The sequence below is a fragment of the Myotis lucifugus genome, unplaced genomic scaffold, assembly GCF_000147115.1.
Source record: "Myotis lucifugus unplaced genomic scaffold, Myoluc2.0 scaffold_106, whole genome shotgun sequence".
In the NCBI taxonomy this organism is placed as follows: Eukaryota; Metazoa; Chordata; class Mammalia; order Chiroptera; family Vespertilionidae; genus Myotis; species Myotis lucifugus.
The window spans coordinates 217333-241144 of NW_005871154.1; the positions used below are offsets into that span (position 1 = coordinate 217333).

The 23812-nt window shown below is 34.7% G+C and overlaps 1 protein-coding gene across 6 annotated transcripts in view; it reads left to right on the plus strand.

Moving 5' to 3' along the window:
- Positions 1-21984, plus strand: part of CHORDC1 (cysteine and histidine rich domain containing 1) — a 25898-nt gene extending 3914 nt beyond the window's left edge. Inside the window, exons 2-12 of one of the 6 annotated variants that reach the window (XM_023757362.1) lie at positions 2631-2680; positions 5058-5114; positions 6664-6821; positions 9187-9287; positions 9939-9997; positions 13873-13943; positions 14881-14986; positions 18243-18362; positions 18810-18872; positions 19091-19273; positions 21811-21984. In XM_023757362.1, the coding sequence (XP_023613130.1) occupies positions 2631-2680; positions 5058-5114; positions 6664-6821; positions 9187-9287; positions 9939-9997; positions 13873-13943; positions 14881-14986; positions 18243-18362; positions 18810-18872; positions 19091-19237 (932 nt within the window). In that variant the 3' untranslated portion in view covers positions 19238-19273; positions 21811-21984. Of the gene's footprint in view, positions 1-2630; positions 2681-5057; positions 5115-6663; positions 6822-9186; positions 9288-9938; positions 9998-13872; positions 13944-14880; positions 14987-15345; positions 15653-18242; positions 18363-18809; positions 18873-19090 lie in introns of those variants that run through there. The other 5 variants (XM_006092867.3, XM_014459298.2, XM_006092868.3 and 2 more) reach the window with 5 other exon arrangements.
- The last annotated feature ends 1828 nt before the right edge of the window (positions 21985-23812 follow it).

Sequence of the window (23812 nt, forward strand, 5' to 3'; positions counted from 1 at the left end):
CCCTGTATCAGTGTGCTCACCCCAACTACCCCCCCTGCTGGCCTGCTTGCCCCTAACTGCCCCCACCCCCTGCTGGCCTGCTTGCCCCCAACTGCCCCCCTGCTGGCCTGCTCACTCCAAGTGGCTCCATATTCTATTCCATTTGTGTCCTTTCCACCCCTAACTTAATGCCGTGTCCTTAATATGTGGTTATGAGATGTCTCTGTGACTGAGCTGGGAAACCTTTCACGTTTCTCTTTCCTTTCCTTTCATCTCAGGATAACTGAGCTCTGCGGTTTGTGTGGGACCAAAGGCCCTGGGAATACAATGCTGAGCCCTCTGAACTCATTTTATTCTTTATTGTATTATTTGATTCTTGGGGCTGAATTAAACATGAAAACAGAAGAAAATATACCCTTAGATATAGAATCTGAGTCATTACCCGGAGATTTCTGTGGTAGTTAACACTGAGGCATGAGACACATGTATTTATTGGTCAATTTCCTCAACTATGGAACGAAGGTTGATCCTGCCCCTTGGATCCTTTGGAGGTTGGATATGATGCATCCAGAGGGATTAACTGGCAGCTCTGAGAATAAGATCAGAAGTCAACAGACACTCGTTTCCTTTACCCAGACAGACTTAGAAAAACACAACTCCTTTTATCATAATAGCAGCCAGGGTCATGCCTGTGGGAGGAGGAGCAGGGAATCAGGGCTTCCCCCTTGCTCCTTCCCCGCCCTCCCTCCCTCCATCCCTGCACTGGTCCAGCTGCTATGCTATGGTAGAACCCCTCACTCAGGCTCTGGCCCCGCCCATGTCACAGAGAGGAGCATGCGCGCTTCTTGCAGACACAGAAGCAGTTGTGGAGTAGGGAGGTGGTGGTTATTCCCCTGAGCAGGCACTGAAGTCCTTGTTGAAGTCTCCACTCCAGAGCCTTCAAGCCCTGGGAGGCTGCCCAGTGGAGGCGCCACATTGCTTTCAGTAGAAACTGAAGATTGATAGGAGCCTGCTGGCTTGGGGGAAGGACCAGGAGGTCTGCCTTGTGCCCATTCCCAATCCACAGTCCCGCTTTGCTGGTGGAGCCTCCTGAGCCCAACGCCCATGGCCTGGGCGCACAGGGGGCGGGCCACTGCCATCGCCATGTTCCCTCTGAGCCCCGCGCTGATGGCTGGGGCTGCACTCAGGAAGGGCTGCACAGGGAGCGGGCTGCACATGGGGCAGGGACCCCTGCCATCTCCTTGTTCCGCCTGAGCTCCGCGCCGATGGCCTGGCAGCACACGGAGCGGGCTGCACACGGGGCGGGGACCCTGCCTTTGCCGCTTTCCGCCTGAGCTCCGCACAGGGGGCGGGGCCCCACCATCGCCTCCTTCCGTTTGAGCCCCAGGGCCACTTTTGCCCTGCCACTGGGCTCTTAGCTGCCACTTGGGTTTCTGATCACCGAGTGGCAGGCGGCTTTCTTCCCCTTTCGCCTCCCAGCATTCCGCCTGCAGTATGCAAATTAGCCGCCATCTTTGTTGGCGGTTAACCACCATCTTAGTTGGCAGTTAATTTGCATATCGCCCTGATTAGCCAATGGGAAGGGTAGCGGAGGTACGGCTAATTACCATGTTTCTCTATTATTAGATAGGAGGATTACACAGGTATGGAACTGACCTGCTTTTTTCCTAGGTTCAATAAGTGTGTCTGTCTATTATGTGACTTTTTTTAAGCATAATGGTCCATACTGCAAACTGTACTGAAGCCCATTTTTATGAGAGAGTTGGGTAAAAATTGGTGGTGTGATGAAGAAAGGTATAAGGAAATATAGAATAACAATTGGTGAAAATAGACTGTAGAACTTCAGCTTCTTTTTAATGAGGTTCATCTCTAAGAATTGATACCTGTTTATGAAAGTTAAATTAGAAATTAGATATTACAACAGTTTTAAAACTTTTGAACCTATTCTCCTAAAATATCTTTTTGCTAATTAATTCCTGTCCTAAGATTATCTCATAGGTAATCTTAAAGTTTGATAGTATTTTTATAAAAACAGAATTGAAAGATAACAGTCAAAATCTTGGAGCTTAAAGTTTTGCTACTAAAATTTTACTACAAAGATTAGAGGAATATAGAATGTAATTTGTTATACTTGAACAATTCTGCATTATTTTTACCTATAGCTATCACACTCCTGAATTAGAACGTTATTACTATTTTAATACAATGTTATATTAAGTACTGTGTGCCGTGCATCATATTTGAGCATTAGTGAATTTTTAAATGAAAAGTATTACCGGCATTTGGAAAGAAAATGTTAACACCTGAGCACTAACAGGTTTGGCTCAGTACATAGAGCATTAGCCTGCAGACTGAAGGGTCCAGGGTTCGATTCTCCTTAAGGGCATGTACTTCGATTGTAGGCTCAATCCCCTGCCCCTGAGGCAACCAATCTCTCTCTCTCTCTCTCTCTCTCTCTCTCTCCCTCCCTCCCTCCCTCCCTTCTTCTCCCTCCCCCCTCCCTCCTTCCCTTCCACTCTTTCTAAAAATCAACGGGAAAATATCCTTGCGTGAGGATTCACAACTACAATAACCAAATGTTAACACCTGACAGAAATAACGTTATTTCTTTATTATAAAGTAGTATTTTTTTCTTCTCTGTTTTTGGCCAGATGCTTGCACATACCACCCAGGTGTACCAGTCTTTCATGATGCATTAAAGGTAGGAACTTGATATATTTCAGCCTCTTTGTATTTATAGAGTAAATTTAGAGCTGTAATACTAAGTCTTTATTTTCTCATCTTTTGTGACTCTGCTTTCTTAATGACCATTTTGGGATGATTTAAGCAAGTAACCCACCAAAGGCAGGGGCAGATCTTTTCCAGTTATAAAATTGTTATTGCTATCCCAACTCATTTTCTATACCCCTCACTTCTTCACTTTCCTAATTTTGAAGGGAAATGAAAGTAAGTTTTGAATCCTAATCCCAATCTGTCAGACAGCTGCTGTCTAATAAGAGCAGATCTGATTTTAGGAAAGATTGTTATAAACACTTAATGGTGCCAATCTCAGGACAGGAATGTAACTTTAGAGTGAAAGTCAACAGGAAAGAGATGCCACCTGTTTCCCACCTGTTCTTTGATCTGGAGAAGTAGTGAAATAATAGAATGTTGTTTGTCCAAGCTTTTCATGGTGAGTTTTTTGGCCTTTTAAAATGTATGATAATATGGTACATTTCCCATTCTATATCTTAAGAAGAAAATGTTGCAGCATGGCTACCATGGTTTTAGGTGTGGCTACTTGTTCTTGGGAACATTAACAATCTCCTTGAATGTTTAAATATTGTTGCTCCCTTTGAATTTCAATTATATCTTTCAGAGAGTAGTTGGATCTTTTTTGACGTTTAACTGTTCGATAGCCAACTATAAACAAAGATGTACAAGCAAATAGCAAGTTTATGTTATTCTGATTAGTTCTAAGTGAGGGAAACGGAAATTGAGACCTGACTCCTCCTCATGGCTTTTTTAGCCTTTTTACAAACTTGTAAGGATGGAAACTGGGATTTTTTTTTTTTTTTCTCCAGGAGTGAGGGATGTTTTAGCTTTCCTGGACTACCATTTATTCTAAGTTTAGTTTTCTTACTGTATTTTTTTCTTTTTTCTTTTCCTTGATGTTTTCTTCCAATTTATTAACCATAGTCATACTTTGCTTCTCAGTCTTCAACTTCCTACTTTCTCTCATTTTGTTAATTCATTCCTCTCCCTTAAATGTTACCTCTGTGGCTTCTACAACATATTTCCATTTATGTGTGTAATTGGCAACTGCAAACTGGTGGACTCTTATTCCAAAAATAGCCTGACCCTCAATCTTGCTCCTGCTAGATATCACTAACTCTCCAGTCATTCAGTCCATCACTCTTTTTTACTAAACATTGTCAATTATTCTGATTAATTAATGTTAACGATTTTACTTTGAAGTACTTTATTTCTCTTTACTCCAGTCCTACTGTTTATTGTCTCTATAAACATTTTCTTGAAGACCTAGACTTTCTAAGACTACTGGATTCACAGCTCAGTAGATTTTAGACAAACTAAGTCAATATAGTATCTACTGTTGCCAGTTTTTTACTTGATCAAGTAAGATGTTAAACATTACAGTAACAAAAGAAAGAACATTTTAATATTCAACTTAGAAGAGGTATATTTAGAGAAAAGAACAATCCTTCCTAAGAAACAACAGGAACCTTATACTCATATACTTAAATTTATCCTTCATTTTTTCTCATTTTACTGAGGACTACCATGGATCCTAGATTGGCATTTGGGAACAACTAGTCTATATCATCTATGTAGACCAGTATCCCCAGCATATACTAGATAAAATTCTTCATATGTAATTAAGACAATAAAGCCTTTTCTTGCATGGAATAACTTCTCTGATGACTATATTATTAATGCTATTTAAACCCTCTATATAAGGTTGTACTAACTCTTCATCTATATCTCAATTTAGAATAAAAAAGAATTACATTTCAAAATAAAGGAAATGTATTAATTTTTTCTTTAAAAAAACAAAATCAAAACACCTCTAAGTGCATATTGTGAAAAAAATCATTACCAAATTCTTCAAGCAGTATATTTGGGTGAGAGGGGTGGTGTGAGACCCAGATGGGTATGTGCAAAGCTGGCCCTTAGTCTATATTTCAGGCCTCCAAAGTCTTGCTGCCTTTTTATTTCCGCATTCTCTGTACTACATTGGAATTAAACTTCAAGTCATTTTTTGATGAGCCAGTTGATACTTTGTTCAGAAGTTACACAGTGGATAACAATTTCTATATTTTTATGTTTCCTGACTGAAAAGATCATTTAACCTTCAAAGATCTAACAATGCTTAGGTTACTATAATTATTTCTCTGGTTTACCAGATTTTTAAAATAAAGCACTTCACTTTATTTTTAAAAAATTTTTGAACTACATAAATATATATGCAAGTCACTTCAGGATTCAAGAAGATAAGTACAAGTAGAGTCTTTTACTGGGTTGTGGTTCTCATGCAAATACGGTTTTCAGGTTTGTTTTTTTTTCCTCATGTTTCATAGGGTTGGACTTGCTGTAAGAGAAGAACAACGGATTTTTCTGATTTTTTAAGCATTGTAGTAAGTATTAAATTTTTTCTAGATTATCTCCTGAAGAGTTCATATTCTGCGAAGCTCCAGATTTAAGGAGTCTGATTTCAGACGAGGCCCTGTTAACTTGCAGATCTTTTTTTTTTTTAATGGAGCTCACCTCCCTCCTAGAGTCTTAAAAAGCAGGAATTTATCTACCTGTTCTAGAGATTAAAATTTCAAGTTCCCCATTTTGATTTATGCTTGATGTAAGTAGTCCTAAAGCAGGGGTCCTCAAACTACGGCCCGCGGGCCACATGCAAATACAAATATTGTATTTGTTTCCGTTTTGTTTTTTACTTCAAAATAAGATATGTGCAGTGTGCATAGGAATTTGTTCATAGTTTTTTTTTAAACTATAGTCCGGCCCTCCAACGGTCTGAGGGACAGTGAACTGGCCCCCTGTTTAAAAAGTTTGAGGACCCCTGTCCTAAAGGAACATCAAGAAGATGGAAGACGGTAGGTAACAATTTAATGCATTTTCAGTTAGGAACAATACTTTTTTATCAAGTCAAAGATACCATGGAAATGTACCATTATTTTATATACTTGTAAGAAAGGAAACTAGAGCTGTTAATTGATGTGTCATTAATTTTATGGTTTCAGAGATGTTAAAATGTATGTTTGGCTCAGTGGGATATGGAAAGGTAGCTAGCATTTATTGAATGTTTGCCACCTGCCAGACGTGCCACGTTTTCTATTTTATTTAGTCCTCTCAAAAAATATCTTACCATTATCTCCTTTACTGATGAGAAAACTGAGATTTCAGAAGATTAATTAATTTGTTCAAGATCATGTAGCTAGTTAGTATCAGAACTGGGAATCAGATTGAGGTCCTTTTTTATAAATAATTTATATAATTCTCTTTGTGAGATCTGCAGAATTTGTTTCCTATTAACAAGAAGTTTGTGCTGTATGTTTAATAGAGAGTTAAGTAGATATTTATGAAATGTTATTCAGAAGCTTTTTTAAAAAATATGCATTATTCAGATATATCTATATATATAAAAGGCTAAGTGACTGGCCAGTAGCTATGACTCACACTGACCACCAGGGGGCAGACGCTAAATGCAGGAAGTGCTGAGCGACAGCAACTTTGCAGAGTTCTCTCTTGCACTCCGGGACCCCTTGGGGGATGTCATACTGCAAGTTTCGGCCCGATCCCTGCAGGCCAGGCTGAGAGACCCCACCTGCTGGAGGGATCCCGCTCACTCTGCAGATGCCCTTCGAGCCCTGGCGCCACCCCAGGTGTGGCCAGCTGGGGAGGGATTTTGGGAGGCGTGTCCAGCTGGTCTCACCCAGTCTTGCTCCGCCAGCCATGATCTAATTAATTTCCTTTCAGTGTGCACAAATCCGTGCACCAGGCCTCTAGTTTACAAATAAAAGCAAATTTGGAGTCTTATTTTTAGTTTCTTAAAATAAGTCAGTATGATAAAACTGAACAAGAGGACTTATTAATAAAGAATTAAAAATAGTATTTTTATCAAGGCATGTGAAATAGATGAGAGGGCAACTCTTAATGAATACCTTTCACTAACAGGGCTGTACAAAAGGTAGGCATAATAATGAAAAGCCACCTGAGCCAGTCAAACCTGAAGTCAAGACTACTGAGAAGAAAGAACTATCTGAATTGAAACCCAAATTTCAGGAGCACATCATTCAAGCCCCTAAACCAGTAGAAGCAATAAAGAGGCCGAGGTACATGTTTTACAGTTGCATATTTTTGTCACACTTGAATAATAGCATTTGTTCTTAGTATTATGGATTTGCATAATTGCATTTGTAACAGTTGTTTGGGTCACCATCTTTTTTACCATTTTGTTTTCCTTTAGATAGATCTTTTATTTTTATTCCTCCTCAACTTGAGGCCCTGTACACAGTAAACTTAATTGCAGAGTTGGTCACTGTACCATCATAGTTATGGTGGGGTGGAGGAGCCACACATCCGTCTTGTGCCTTGGCTTGTGTCTTTCTCACTGTGACATAGTGAGATTCTGTAAAGGAATTGCCCTTTTCATCAGTTTGAGTTGAAAAAGAACTTAGAGGTCTTCCTTCTCATTTTCTCTACTGTTTCTTGAATATCTTTTAGGACATTCTTGACAGAAAAATTTTTAGTTCCCTTTCAAATCTAGTAAAGAAGAATGTCCTTTTATTTCAAAGGGGTCTATTATATTGTTACTAGATCAGTATGTGATTTTCACATTGAGCCAAAGTCTCTTTTTTATTTGTCTATATTTTGTCACTTAGAAGAAGCCTAGTGCCATCTTTTACTTTCAGATGCCTGAAACTGTTAATCTCATTATTACTGACTTTGATTTAGGTAGCATTTCTGTTAAAGTTTTTAATGTATTTGATTTAGATAGGATATCTGTTAAAGCACTTTTGCTCAGTAGAATTATATAGATTCTTCATACTCACCTAGACTCAATTTTATATTCCTACACATGCATATTGGGTGCCACTGTTACACCAGGTCTTCTTCATGTTGCACTTGAGTGCTGAATTGTTTTAGAACCAAAGTACAAGAATCAAAAAATGGATTGGACTTTGGCCTCAAATATGGCACCTGTTGATATTTTATTTACACTATAGACTTAGGGTTTCCCAGCTTTTCCTTTATTGATCTTACTTAAATTTATAGCATATTGAATTATATCAGACCAAGATAAGAACCCCAAGAGACTTTTTGAATATTTGATTATTTAAGCAAACTACTTAGAATGAGCTTTATTCCAACTTCACCTTATTAAAAATCATGAGAGACTTTATCAAATGCCTTGCTTGGCAGTCTAAAAAGTTTTTTTTTAATTATCAGAAAAAGACAAGAATTGTTGCATGATTCCTTAAGTATTACAGTGTACTTATACTACTATAATTGTCAATATGAGTTACTATTTTCTTTAAATAATGGACTACTACTAATTTTACTTTAGAGGAAGTGAGATAAATATTTTATCCTAAATTTGGTGGTATTGTAGAGATTTTGAGGTTTTTATGTACTTTGGGGTTTTTTTTTTTGTTGTTGTTGTTGTTTTTTTACAAAGAGGAAGGGAGAGGGATAGAGAGTTAGAAACATCGATGAGAGAGAAACATCGATCAGCTGCCTCCTGCACACCCCCTACTGGGGATGTTGCCCGCAACCAAGGTACATGCCCTTGACCGGAATCGAACCAGGGACCTTTCAGTCCGCAGGCTGACGTTCTATCCACTGAGCCAAACCAGTTAGGGCTTTTATGTACTTTGTTAATGGCCTCCTACATCAGAGGTTTTATTTCATTAAGGATATAGAATGAATAACCTAGGATTTATAATTTTATTCCTGCGTTTATTGATAGTCTTAATATCTATTGAGTGGCCTTAAACAGATCGTACATACATCACTTAATCATATGAAATTCTAGGAGATGCTGTTACTGTTTTATTAACTCTACTAAAATTGCCTGTTGATACATCTGAATTTATAGATAATATCTGTATCCACACAAAGTGAATTGTCTTCACCAGTATGAATATGATTCACTTAGTACATATTTATTGCTTGTTTATTATATACTCAGCATTTTGCTTAGGCATGAAACATAAAAGTACATCATGGTCCCTTTCTTGGGTACACTCATCTTGACAAACTTGGATTGCCACTCTATTTCCTTCCCATTAGCCTGTTGATTAATTTATTCTGTTGGCAATACCATGATTATTTGAGACTTAATATTTTAATATCAGAACCTTTTCTGTTAAAACTTACACATGTTCATACATAATAGCAGTTATTTGGAAAAACTTCTCCTGGCTGGTGTGGCTCAGTTGGTTAGAGCGTCAGTCCATATACCAAAAGGAGGCAGGTTCAATCCCTGGTAGGGCCCTGTGAAGAGGCAACCCATCAATGTTTCTCTCTTTCCCTTATTCTCTCTAAAAATCAATTTAAAAAATTCATAATGGGAAAATCTTGATTCACACATGATTTGGCTTCTTTCCATAAATAGGCTCTTAAATATATTTATTTTTAGTACAAGTAAATATTTTAGTACATCAATGATGGTAATAAAATTTCACAATTCTCCAGCCCAGATGAACCAATGACAAATTTGGAATTAAAAGTATCTGCCTCCCTAAAACAAGCACTTGATAAACTTAAACTGTCATCTGGGAATGAAAAAAACAAAGGTAAGATTTTGTTTTGTATGTTGCAATTATTTTTTGTATAATTAAACAATTATCTAAAAGCGAAAGGAGCTGTATAATTTACTGAATATAAATATAAAAAATATACATGTAGCACATTGTAGTAAAGAACTTATTTGTTTTTTAAATGCCAGTAATACCACAGAATGGGTATGTGGTTTATTTAAAAAATTAAATTATTTTTCTTCAATTCATTATTTTTTAAACAGTAAGATAAATTTCTTTGTTGATTGTAAATGTTTCCTTGTGCACTAGATAAAATATATTCTCTGACCTATACTTGATACCCATGGGAGGAAAGTACCCTTTCATGATTTCTCTTTCAAACAAGTTAAGATATTGGATCTAATACTGTATTAAGAATAGAAATGTGTCCCATAGCCTTTTAGAGATATCGGTAAAACCTAATCACAATAGTCGGCATATTAGCTTTTTAAATACACGAAAGGTCACAGAGAAAACTTAGTTACCTAAAATGCTTAATTTCAATTTATTTAATTTTAATATGTTAATTTTTTTGTAATTAGATTATTTTTAAAAAATATTTGTTTTATGGAAATAGTTACTTTTTAAGAATGGTACTACAGTAAAGTGCTCTGTTTTAATGTTTCTCGTTTGATTTTTTTGTTTCAGAAGAAGACAGTGATGAAATTAAGATTGGGACTTCATGTAAAAATGGAGGGTGTACAAAGGTATTTATTGTAAAATTTGTGTTGAGTCATGGGAATAAAATATTAATTTTGGAAAAAAGTGTAATTTCATAAATCAATTCAACACACATTTGTTTGCCTATTACATGTTGGACACTGTACTATGACTGTGGCTTGTGAACATTGATAAGGGACAGTCTGAGGAGCATATCTGATAGAGTCATGGGATTAAATAATCCTAATTTAGTCAGCACTCACTGAGAGTTTACTATGGGCCAGACATTGTTTAAGGTCTAGGAACATAGTAGATTAAAGCAGAAATCTCTGTTCTTGTGAAGCTGATAGTCTAGTTTAGAGGAAAGAATAGCAGATAGATAATTAAAATGAATTCAGATAGTTATGAAGACAAGGAAATAGAAGGAAGCTATTTATTTTTTTATTTTTTAAAATAGATTTTATTGATTTTTTTACAGAGAGGAAGGGAGAGGGATAGAGAGTTAGAAACATCGATGAGAGAGAAACATTGATCAGCTGCCTCCTGCACACCCCCCACTGGGGATCTGCCCGCAACCGAGGTACATGCCCTTGACTGGAATCGAACCCGGGACCCTTCAGTCCGCAGGCCAATGCTCTATCATCCACTGAGCCAAACTGGTCAGGGCAGAAGGAAGCTATTAAAATCATAATGTCAGAAATCTTTTATGAAGTGGTGACACTAAGTCAAAAATCTGAATTACGTATGGATGAGTTAAGTAAATCTTGGAGTAGACTCGGGAGTAGTATGTATAGAGTCTTTAGAGCTTGTCTATTCAAAGAATTATGAGAAAGGTCAGGGGGGCTTGGACAAAGGTGTGTAAGTAAGTAGTGGAAAAGAGAGGTGGGCAACATTATGGAGGTCCTTAAAAGCCACAGTGAGGTGTTTGGGCTTTATTCTAAGTAAAATGGGAAGCTATTATCTGTTTTAAGGAGGGGTATAAAAAATTTGTCTTTGGATGCTTAAATGGCAAGTATAATGGGGCAAGAGTGAATTTGAAGAAGGAAATCTAGGATACTATTGTGGGAGACCAAGCAGTGAGACTAGAAAGTATGTTTTTTAGAAGTGGTTAAATGTGGAATGTAATCAAACATCTCAGTGAGGCTTTTCCCCACCTGTTCTATGTGAAATTGCATACCCTCCAGCATTTCCACTCCTTTTTTTCTCCTTAGTCCTTAACACCTTATGACATACTACTTATTTTGCATATTTATTTTGCTAATGTTCCATCGAGCTTTCCATTCCCCTCCTTCCCTTAAAGTTTACAAGGAAATGATTGTATTTGTTTTGCTCTTTGCTGTATTTTGAGTGCTTAGAGCAGTGCCTGGCACATGGCAAATGTATGTAGAATGAATGATATCTTGAAGTATTAGCAGGACTTGCTAATGAACTGGAAGTGAAGGAAGGGGGTTTGTGTCTCTAGCATGTAGGTGGTTGGTGGAGCATTGATGAAGAAAGAAGATAGGGTTAGGGGGAGCAGGTTTATAGTTTATCCTCATGTTAAGTTTGAGATCACCTTGCTCATTTAGGGATGGAAATATAAACATCTTCACAAAGGTAGAAGTAGTAGATAAATGATAATTCTTGGGGTAGGAGAGTCAGTGCAAATCGTAGGATAGTGAAAAAAGAGACACAGAAAGAAGGTGTCCTGGATGAATTTTGAAAAACAATGATAGTTCTGTAAATGGACAGAAAGGAAAAGGATATACTAGTATATCCCAAGCAGACGTGTGGTAGAAGTAGCATGCAGAAAACAATAAATAGTTAATAATAATGGTACAGAATTTGCTGGTGCAAAGTTGAGATTAAAAGAGATAAATAAGGGCCAGATCCTGAAAGGCTTTTATAATTCTCAAAAGTGAGACTTTAGGTTATGAAGGCTATTAAAGAAAATTTGTACTCTTTTTCATTGGAATATACATTTAAAGGCATGCAAATGCAAGTTGATAGCTTGAGAGATTTTCCAAAGCAGAACCCTTCTTATGCCTCCTCTCATTATTCCCTCTCCTAAAGGTAACCACAGTTTTCTATCAACATAGATGAGTTTTTCCTGATTTTGAACTTAATGTAAATAGAATCATAGAACAGGTACCCTTGTCTCTGTCTTCTTTGCCTAATAAAATACTGCATGACCTTTGTTGCATTAGCTGTAGTTTGTTCATGTTCATTGCTTTGAAATATGCCATTGTTTGAATGTGCCAATCAATTTATCCTTTCTACTGTCCTTTAAATTTTTGGATTAGTGATACTATGAACATTTTTGTGCATGACTTTTGGGGCAGATGTACACATTTCTGTTAGAGATATGACAACAAATGGAATTGCTGGGTTATAGTGTGTATATGTTTAGCTTTAACAGATATTTCGGCATTGTTTTTCGAAGTGGTTGTATTTACACTCCTACAGTGGTTTGTTAGGCTGGTTTCATTTGTTCTACACCTTGGTAACACTTCGTAATATCAATCTTTTATATTGTAGCCATTCTGGTGGGTGTGTAGTGTTCTTATTGTGGTTTTAATTTAACTTTGTAGGTGATGAGATTGAGTACCTTTCTGTATTTTTATTGGCCATTTGGATATCCTCTTCTGTGAAATGTCCAAATCTTTTACCTATTTTCCTATTAAGTTTGCCTTTTTCTTACTGATTTTTGAAATTCTTTATATTTTTTTAGCTAAAAGTTTTTTTGTTAGAGACAGTATACATTTTCACTCTCTTAACAGCTTTTGATAAATAGAGGCTCTTTAATTTTAATAAAATCCAATTCATTAATCTTTTCCTTTATGACCAGTGTTTTCTGTGTCCTGTTTAAGAAATCTGCCTACTTCAAGGCCCTGAATTAGAATCTGTTACTATAGTCTCATTGCCTAAAATCTGGTGGTGATCATGAGAAAGGTTATTAGCAAGTCAAATTGTTATTTTTAAGTCAAATTGACAGTTTTTGATAGACTGAATATGATTGGAGGGAGAGGAAAAATCGAAGAGGACATACAGAATTTTGTTTTGGGAGATTGAGTTGATATGGTGCCATCAAGTAAGTTGGGAAGACAAATAGGAGGTTTGGGAGGCAACAGTGATAAGTTCAGAATCTAACATACTGAGTTTCATGTACTTATGGTATATCTTTAAGAGATACACACACCCAGGACTTTGGATTTACAAAATAGTAAATATACAGAATTTTATTTTCTGTACTGTAGGTGGTTACAGTAAATACCAAAATAGAAAATAAACTACTGGCTGAATCTATGTTTTATTAACATAACTTTTTGTGAATTCATCTGTAGACCCTTCACCTATAGCAGCAATGGGGTCCGGATCTTCCAGACAGATCCTGGATGGATGGATAAGGTGTTTTTAAGCACCATTACTTTCACAGAAGAGGATATATATATGGTCTGCAGCTCATTTTACCCTTCATAGGGATAAGAAATCATCATTCTAGAACTTTAGAACTTGCAGAATTGTTTACTAGGTTTTCCATATTAATTCATAATGCCCACACAGACTTTACTATGCACATAAATCATACTGTAACTAACTACATTTCTGATGAGATTCCTAATCTCTTGGTTTTAATATTGTTCTGTAAATTTAAATACCTCAATATGCTTGGACGTGACTTCCTACCCAAAGGTCTGAAAGCATATTAATACATCCTATTGCCTACTTTTCTATTTGCCTTTTTCATAGGGGACTGAAACGTAAGCCTATTCAAACAGGAATCATTTTTCATTTCTTATTGAAATGGCCTGGGTGAATTTGTGACTATTCTAGGTTATGTTATTTCTTGAGCATTTTCATAGTTCATAAAGGTGCCCAATACTACAAATATGTGTGAAATGTAACTTTGAGGTCTGAAGCTAATTCTTCTTTTTTTTTTTAGACATATCAGGGACTACAGAGTCTAGAAGAAGTCTGTGTATATCATTCTGGTGTACCTATTTTCCATGAAGGGTAACTTACTAATTAAAACTTTATGGTAGAGGTTAGAAAAGTTAATATGCCTTTAAACATTATTTGCCATGCAGTAAATTAGATATTTTTATTTATATTGTGTAATCTTTACAATAATCTAGAAATGTGGGCTTTGTCTTTTTACTCATGAGAAACTGAAAAAGTATTACAGTTAAGTAGCCATTGTGACTCAAACCTCATGTTTCTCATTTTATATTTTAATGTGATACCTATTTTAGCTGAATAGGTTTTTTTTGTTGTTTGAAGAACCATTCTGTGCATTGCAGGACATTTATAATTTTTGACCTTGGGCGCTAATGACACCAACATTGTGGTGTGCAAAAAGCCATGCTTGTCTACAGCCCTCAGTTGAGAGCCACTCATTATTACCCTGTAGTTTATAGAAAAACTGTGTTGAAATCTTCCATTCTGTTTCCACTGTTCTTCAGAAATCAAGCCCAAAGTTCTGTAATTTTTGTCTTCTCGTGTTAGATTTTTCTGAAGTATGTAATAGTGGGTTTCATTATTCACAATCCCGATACTTTGGGATTGACCTTCACAGATGTGCAGACATTAGTTTTTAGTTTGTTTGCATGTTTTCATTTTCTTGGGTTATTAAAATGTGAGGATATAAACCTTTGGTCATAGCACGCTTTGGTAGCTTCATGAGGACCCTGGAGCTCTCAGTGAAAAGCTGATTTGTAATTTTGTGGTGTTTTTAAGCACCATTACTTAGGAGATCCAAAATTGTTATAATAAACAACATTGTGGTTTTAGAATTATTAGTCTTTTGATAATATTAACTGGTTACCTAGATTTAAGATACTAAAGTTACACACTTACTAATTTTTTTTAAATCACATTTGTCACTATGATACTTCTGGACTTAATTGGTTGTGAGATTTTATTTCTGAAATTTTTCTATGATAATTTAAAGGATGAAATACTGGAGCTGTTGTAGAAGAAAAACTTCTGATTTTAATACTTTCTTAGCCCAAGAGGGCTGTACAACAGGGAAACATATGTGGACGGCAAAAGATGCTGTAAGTAACCTTTTCAAGATAACATATTAAAGTATTTCATCTGAGTTATTTTTTAAATTCTGAGATTATCCTGTCTTTAGAATAAAAATAAAAGTTTGTCTCTCTCTCACACAGTTTTGATGGGCCTAAAAACTAATATTAATCTGAGTCCAACTCCCGGAGCATGCCCTTTGTCAGCATAGTCATTGTATATATTGATGCCAGTATATAGGTTTTTATGAAATACTTAAGCCTGGAGAAATTAGAGCATATTTTTCTGTAATTCCGTGTTTTATTCCCACTTTTTTAACAAAAATCACTTTTCTGCTCACTTGATGTTATCGATCATTTAGACCTCTGATTGTCTTTGGCTTCTTTAGAAGTTCATTCAGCCATTTACAGATGCACACACACTTCATCTGGTGGCCAAAGAGGAGGATTGCAGACTTGTTGGAACTGTTTTGAATGCCTCTGCTTGCAGAAAAAAGAAAGCATCAATTCCTACTTCCCTAGACAGCTTTTTAAAAAGACTTGGGGCTCTGCAAATAATTCCCCCAAATCCCAGTAAGCTGTAAGAAGGCAAGCAATTTATTGCTAAATAACTGTTGAATAGCTATTACTAATGTATTTTGTAATGTAATTAGATTTATGTGCTGCATTGGCACTAATAAATCGAAGGCAAACCTTTTCAGTATATGTCTTTTAACTTAAAAAGTAATTGTAAATTTTCCAATTGCTGTAGGGATTCATTTCTTCTGCATTTGAGTATTCTATATTTCCTGCCTTTTAATAACACATGGCTGGAGGTTATAAATACAAGGTGGGACAAAAGTAGGTTTACAGTTGTGATTACGTGAAACACAGAATTTATTCTTGTATTATTACTTATTAATTGTATTATTTTCATATGAACAACTATAAACCATTTGTCCCACACTATATATCCCTCAAATTATAATTCATCTATCACAAAACTCCTAGGTGTGTTTTATTAGCAAAAAAGTGAAGTCTCACCGAAACCGGTTTGGCTCAGTGGATAGAGCATCAGCCTGCGGACTGAAAGGTCCCAGGTTCGATTCCGGTCAAGGGCATGTACCTGGGTTGCGGGCACATCCCCAGTGGGAGATATTATTTTCATATGAACAACTATAAACCTTTTGTCCCACACTATATATCCCTCAAATTATAATTCATCTATCACAAAACTCCTAGGTGTGTTTTATTAGCAAAAAAGTGAAGTCTCCTTGTATTTTCTCCAAGGCCCAAAAATTTGAAAGATTTCGTTTGAAAAAATAAAACTGTTGTTTTTTATTATATGCAAAATTTTTCAGAATAGAACCCTTGATGAGATTTTTTTTGTAATTTAAAGTAGCTTTATTTTTCCTGTTTATAGAAAAAAGTAAGCAGAATTATAAAATCTGTGAGAGAAATGTTCAGATTGTTTAAAAATTTGCCATTTTAAGTGTGAAATTCAGTAGCCTTAAGTACATTCACAATGTTATGCAATCATCACTGCTATCTTTCTCCAAAAGTTTTTGATCCAAACAGAAACTCTATACCATTGAATCAATATCTCCCCTTTCTGCTTCCTCCCCAGTTCATTGGTAACTTCAACCTACTTTTTATTTCTACAAATTAGTCTATTCTAGATATATAAGTGGAATCATTCAATATTTGTCCTTTTGTGTCTGGCTTATTACCTTCACTTGGCGTAATATTTCCAATATTCATCCACACTGTAGCATGTTAAAACATGCTTCTTTTTTGTGGCCGAATAATACTCCATTGTGTGTGTGTGTATGTGTATGTATGTGTGTGTATGTATGTATATATCTCACACTTTGTTTATCCATTCATCTCCTTTTTTTTAAATATGTATTTTTTAAATTGATATCAGAGAGGAAGGGAGAGGGAGAGAAAGAAAGAAACATCAATGATGAGAGAGAAGCATCAGTTGGTTGCCCCTTTGTGCGCCCTCTACTGGGAATCGAGCCTGCAGCCTGAGCTTGTGCCCTAATTGGAAATTGAGCTGTGACAATCTGGTTCATGGATCAATGCTCAATGACTGACCCACTGACTGGGCTCTTCATTCATCTCTTGATGGACACTTAGGTTGTTTTCACTTTTTTGCTCTTGTGAATACTACTACAATGAACATTGGCATGTAAGTATCTGTTTGAGTCCCTTTTTCAGTTATTTTGAGATATATCCAGGGTTTTCATTATTTTTTAATGCATACATATATCAAGTATTAAGTGTCTAAGCCAGTGGTCTAATGGCAAAAAAAAAAAATGTAAGTGAAAAAAGTAATTTAAATTCAGTTAGTATAATTGTACCAAAATGTAAATATTGTTTTTTATAACTATAGTACCTCACAATTTCCTGCATTATTTGACTAATTAACCCTCATTTATAAAACAAATGACAATTTGTCTTTTTAAAATAGTTGCTGATAACAGTAATGTACCACTGACAGATAATAATTTCCACAATTATAATTAAAATATTACTTCCAAAAATTCTCACCTTTTTCTGCATGTTATTATGAGAAGAAAATAATTATTCAATAGCAAATAGTTACGCCCTAGCCAGTTTTGCTCAGTGGATAGAGCATCAGCCTGTGGACTGAAAGGTCCTAGGTTCAATTCCAGTCAGGGGCACATGACCGGGTTGCAGGCTCGATCCCCAGTAGGGGGCCTGCAGGAGGCAGCCGATCAATGATTCTCTCTCATCATTGATGTTTCTATTTCTCTCCCTCTCCCTTCCTCTCTGAAATCAATAAAAATATATTTAAAACAAAACAAAAAAACAAATAGTTGTAAGCAGTCAATTATTTTTTTCCAAATTCCAATTTGTAGAAAATAAAGATTCCTATGCATGAGATTAATATATTATCTGGTTATACCACTAAGCAAATGTCTCTCACTTCAGTCTTCAAAAATGTTTTTATGGCTGTACTTAATTTTAAAATTGGATAAAATTTTGTAGGAGTTCTTAAATTGCATTTTTTAATATGTTAATACTTATGGCTCTAAAAGAAAAAAAATGGAAGGAATGCATGTGTTCTCAAATCATAAAACTATAAAGATTCTTTGTGTCATGATATATTTTACTGTTCAAACTTTTTGATGGCAACTTTAGAAGTTTACTCTTACAAGCATTAAAGCATTACATGATAATTTTTTCTCATTTAGATAGGTCTTCTTTAAAAAATATTCCTCTTTTTAAGAAGTTACGTGGAGCTTTGTAAATTCATAAAGTTTGTCTTATATTACAGGGGAAAAAAGTTGTTCCATGTAGACATGACTGGCATCAAACTGGGGGTCAAGTCACAATTTCAGTATATGCTAAAAATTCACTTCCAGAACTTAGTCAAGTAGTAGCAAATAGTACATTGGTAAGTACATAGAGATTTCTGAGTAAAAAGTATCTTTATACATTTATTCTTTATGTTGATGTAATATTGTTCTTATTTGAACTGGCTTTAGGGTAAGATCTTTTCATCTTTCCCATTTGAAAAAATAGTTTGAAATTACTTTTACAGGAACTATTTTAAATGAAAATTTCTACATAATAGTGTTATTTGAAGCATTCTGGAGACACTGTAGTAACTTAGAAAATGTATCAAATAATATGGTACTTAGTTCTCTCAATGGGAAGCTTCAGATAATTTTTCTTTTCTGTTAATGATGTTTTTCAGATTAAAAGTACAATTGGCAGTTTGTTAAAATGGCTTAAATGATTTTTATCAACATATTCTTATTTTCATAATCATTGTTTTATGTCATAAACCTTGAGTTTGGATTTGATCAGTTATTCAGCTTTCTATAAATATCTTTTTCAGTTAAATGTACACATTGTATTCGAAGGAGAGAAGGAATTTCATCAAAATGTGAAATTATGGGGTGTAAGTATTATGAATCCAGCATAATAATTTAAAATACCATTTGTATAATAAAAGGCAGTACTTTAGTAATTATTCTAACCAAAAAGTTGAAATCTAGGTATTTAAATGACATTAGAGTCTTGGATTTTTTTTATTATTAAAATAGGTAAGACCAGTATTTTCCTCTAAGACTAACTACACTACCCAGGTTTACTTTAATTATCTTTGATATTTTGCAGGTGATTGATGTAAAGCGAAGTTATGTAACTATGACTGCAACAAAGATTGAGATCACCATGAGAAAAGCTGAACCAATGCAATGGGCAAGCCTTGAACTGCCTGCAGCCAAAAACCAGGAAAAGCAAAAAGAAAAGAAAACAGAATAAATTGAGAGGGGCCTATTTCAGAATTCTTAATATGTGGTGAAGTAGTCGCTTGCTGCTGTAATCTCTTGTTGTTATAGTTGAATCTGGTATTTCAGGGTCAACAATGTAGGTTCTTAAAAGCCAAAGTCAGTTTATCTTTTTGTGCCTCCTTTTATTTTTTTATTTTTTCGGTTTAAGATTGATTATTCATTTCTCCTCACTAATAGAACTATAGTTGTGTCCCATACTTGAAGAAGCTAGAAAATAGCTCATAAATAGAGTAGTTCTTAGTATAATATTGTGTTAAACAGATACATAAAGTATCATCTCTTTCTATTATTCCATAATTAGTAAAGCAAGATGGAATGTCAAATTTTTAATTAGTTTTTTCATGAGTTTGTGTTCCTATAATACTTGAAAATCTTCCTTTAAAAGTTAAAGCTCCACAATGTTTTTTTCCACTCGGACGGTTAATTTCTGTAGGAGGATTAATTGTAAGGTAGTGTAGTAACTAGTTAAGAATATATGCATTGATTAATAAATTGCAATTTGTTTGCAACTAATTGCAAAAACTTTATATCAATACCTATATTACTTGCAAGGCAGTATCACTTAAGAATACAGTAAACATTATAAATAAAAAATATAGAGGTATGAATTTGTTTAAAATTCATCATTTTATAAAACTAAGCAATAATATTAAGTATCTCCTGATTATTTATAAGGTCTTGGTATGGCGTGATGGCTAAATTGTATCTGAATCATAGGCCATTTTTAAATTAATATTTTTAAATTACATATAAAGAGAAACTAAATATATATATCTGGCTTTCCTGATGGTAAACTATATAAAATTATAGAAGTACATTATGGAAATACACTAGAGTTTCAGAAAACTAAATATTTGAGCTTTGCTTTATGACAGCTATTACATGTTAAATAAAATAGCGTAATTGTTTTTTTGGGGTTTTTTTAGGCTTTCATGAACAGTTTGACAATTCTAGGTGATACAATATTGATTATATATTGTACTTTATTAAATAAGTTTCACAGTATTAGATTGTTTATACTTATTGAACCCATTAAGGGATAGATTACTTTTTGAGGTAGTGCAAAGCTCACGAAGAAAATGAAAAAAAATGTTATGAAGGCCAAAACTCTGGCAGAATTTTTGGGCATGAATCGTGCTTGCATTGGTTAAATGATTATTTCCTAAGCCCTTTGAGTGCCCCCCTCCCTGGGATGAATAGGATTTTTATCATGGAAAATTTGCTGAAATACAATTTTAGTTAAAGAGTTAGTATATATCACTCTATAAATAACTATTAGATGTAGTTAATGTAATTGTTAAATGGCTTAGCTCTCTTACAAATAAAGATGTAAAATATGTCAACTAGGCTTTCATGATACTAAAATACTGTGGCAAGAATATTTTGGCAGTAAAATTGGTTTCCAAATAGAGTATACAAGTGAATTGTATTTAAATTTTGTAAAGTTAGCTTTCATAACTTACGAACCTGGGTTCAATAGGACACACGCAATCTTTATTGTTTAGGGGAAAGGTTGCTATTGTTTTGATTTGAGGTGATGAATTAATATACCCCTTTTTTATGTTTCCTTCTTTGAGGCTATTTTCCCCCAAACACTACCTTACTATGTTCTGTGTGATTGAACTATTATTTAAAGCAAGTGGATTATACACCTAAGAGTTAGTTACAAAGCACTGACTTTTGTATTATTTTTGGATACAGCATACCTCTTTAGTCTGGTTACATTAGTGACCCTTCTGTCCTTCATTTCCATGAACCTCTGAATTTGCTGCCCAGATAAAAATCTAAATGATACTTCTCTTTAACTCATACATACATATAGCAACAGATTTATAATTAGGTAAAATGTGTTTTACTTTTTCAGTCTGTCAAAAAATTAAAAATGTTTAACTTTAAGTTATTTCTCTAGAAATAGACTTTGTCTTTCTCAGCATTTCGAGTAATTACTATAGCAAAGCAGTCAAAGCTAGGTTTATTATATACTTGGTAACTAATTTGACAGCTAAACTAACCATGGGAAACATTATTTTTCTTGCCTACCACTTTTGCTAGTATAAAGTAAGGTCCTAAGAAGTTGAGCTTTTATTTCTTTTCAACCTCTTATTTTTAGGTAAGTTTAGCTTTACAGAGGAGTTGCAAAAAATAGAAGTACACAGTTCTTTATATGTTATGTTAATCTTCCCCTTGTGTTAAACTCTTACGTAATCATAAAACATTTACAAAACTAAGAATTAGTCTTGATATAATACTATTAACTAAAGTAGAACATTAATTTTGACCATCTGTTTTTAGAGGAACACTATTAAAGGGTAGTTCTTGAGATGTATCCTAGTTTTTGGTAATTTAAGCCAGGAATTTATAAACCATTAAAAATATAAATTGAAATCAATCTACCATAGACAAATGTTTATAGGTCAGAGGTGTAACTTCTTGTTCTAACCATATACTGGCACAGGACTGTAATGATCTATTATATTATTTAAATTTTATACCATCGATTTTAATTTTTATCATGTATAACTTCTTTTGTTTGGTTTTCTTTAGACAGTTCTTCAGCCATCTTATGGTAAAGAGAACCTTAAAGAATTCTTGCAAATACATTAAGTGACTTTGGATGATTGCTCTGCCACTGCTTGCTTTTTAAAAAATCAGTCATTTTCCAGTTTGAAAATGCTTGTCATGCATACACGCACAATAAACTTTTTAAAAACTCGTGTACAAGGTGTAATGTCAGTTTTAGGGCATTTGGGTATGTACTCTTATAACTTTTTTTTTAACAGCCAGGTACTTTCAAGTTATCAGAACATTAATGAGTGTTTTTGTTTCATTACAAATTATTTTGATCTAGAATCAAGTGGTACTTGATTTGATTCTGTTACTTATATAATTTCTTGTCCTTAGTTCTAAAATGGAAAAACTAAGTCCGTCTTGTTTTTAGGTTTTGTTAGCGTTTTGGGGGGGTTTATGGCTTTTTTTGTTATGTGTTGTATTTTCCCCCCATATATTTTCATTGCTGGTTTGTTGGGTAGTTGGGAAGTTGGTTTTTTTACCTGATTGCTTTCTTACTGTCCAATTATCTTACAACTTAAACTCATCTGGAATTGCTGCATGGCCTGCCTTGTTAAGTAAGGGTAGGCGCACAGGGTTGTATATGTGTGGCATTATCCTTAAAATAGTGGGCTTTTCTTCTGTGTAGTTATTGTTTGATGTTAAGTTTTTATGTAGTTCTTAGTTGTAATTCATTCAAGAACAGTTTTTCTGAACAGCATATTTTTAAATGCTAATTAATGACATTTTAGTTTTCCAATTTACAAGGTCATTTAATGTCTGTTAAAATGAAATAAAACTTCCAGCCTTAAACATTTTTATATTAAAGATGGTGTCAAAATAACCTGCCATTCATTTTTGATTAAGCTATTTATTGTCCACATAATTGGATTATTAGATTATCTTTTTTAAGGCTGATAATTTGAGTAAAAGTACTGTTGGTAAGCCTGGGAACAGGGAATCCTCTCTCCTCGAAAAATGGGTCTATTAATGCTTTTTAAAAATGCTTATCCTTTCCTTCACAATGCTTATTTCAGTTTGCAGTTCCATACTTCATATTTTATTTATTTCTATGATTAATTTGCCTGTCTGTATCTACTCATAAACTGCATATAACTTTGTGTTGGGGCCAATCATCTTATCCTCATTTTTTAATATTTGGCATGTTGGTTGGCTTTTGTAAATATCAAGACATGCAGGACTTGTGATGGGCCAGTCACTGTCTAAGGACTTCAGTGAATATGAACTTGATCCTCATGGCAACCCTATCAGGTAGGTTCTATTACTGTATAACAGGAGAGAAAACTGACTTATGGCACAGGTTGGATAACTTGACCTAAGTCAAAATGAGTGAGTTGTGGAGTAGAGAATTCAAACTTGGGCATCCTGGCTTTGTGTTCTGTGCTGTTATGTCTGTCATTTGAATTAATAGGTTCCTTAAAACATTGGCACATGGCAAGGAAAATTAGTAACACTGTGTTTGGTCACCAGGACCACAATTTTAGTTTCCTATATTTTGTTCGAAAATAAATTTATAAAATATGTAGTCCTTTTGCATGGATGGTTTTGGTTATAACAATAAACTCATCATTTGTGATTTGGCAACTCTTAGGGTCTCTTAGTCAAAAGCAGTTGAAAAAAAATTTTTTTCCATTGCCATTCTTATATGTATTTTGTGTGTAACTCATAGATGGGAATTCATATGTACATGTTAGATAAGATGTAATGAAAAAACATCAACTAATCTTTGTTTTTGCCATTAATATGAATTAATTTAGAGTGCAACATAAGAAACATAGAAGATTGTAAACCTAGGGACAGATAGCGATGGATCATTTGCATTTTTTGCTTTTGTCTTCTAGGCCAGGTCAGTGGTTATCAAAGTATCAGGTCTAGATCAGTAGTATCAGCATCTTAGAATCTGTGACAAATGCTAATTTTTTTCCTTACCATCAGACCTACTGAATCAAAACCAGGGTGATGTCCCAAAAATTTGCAG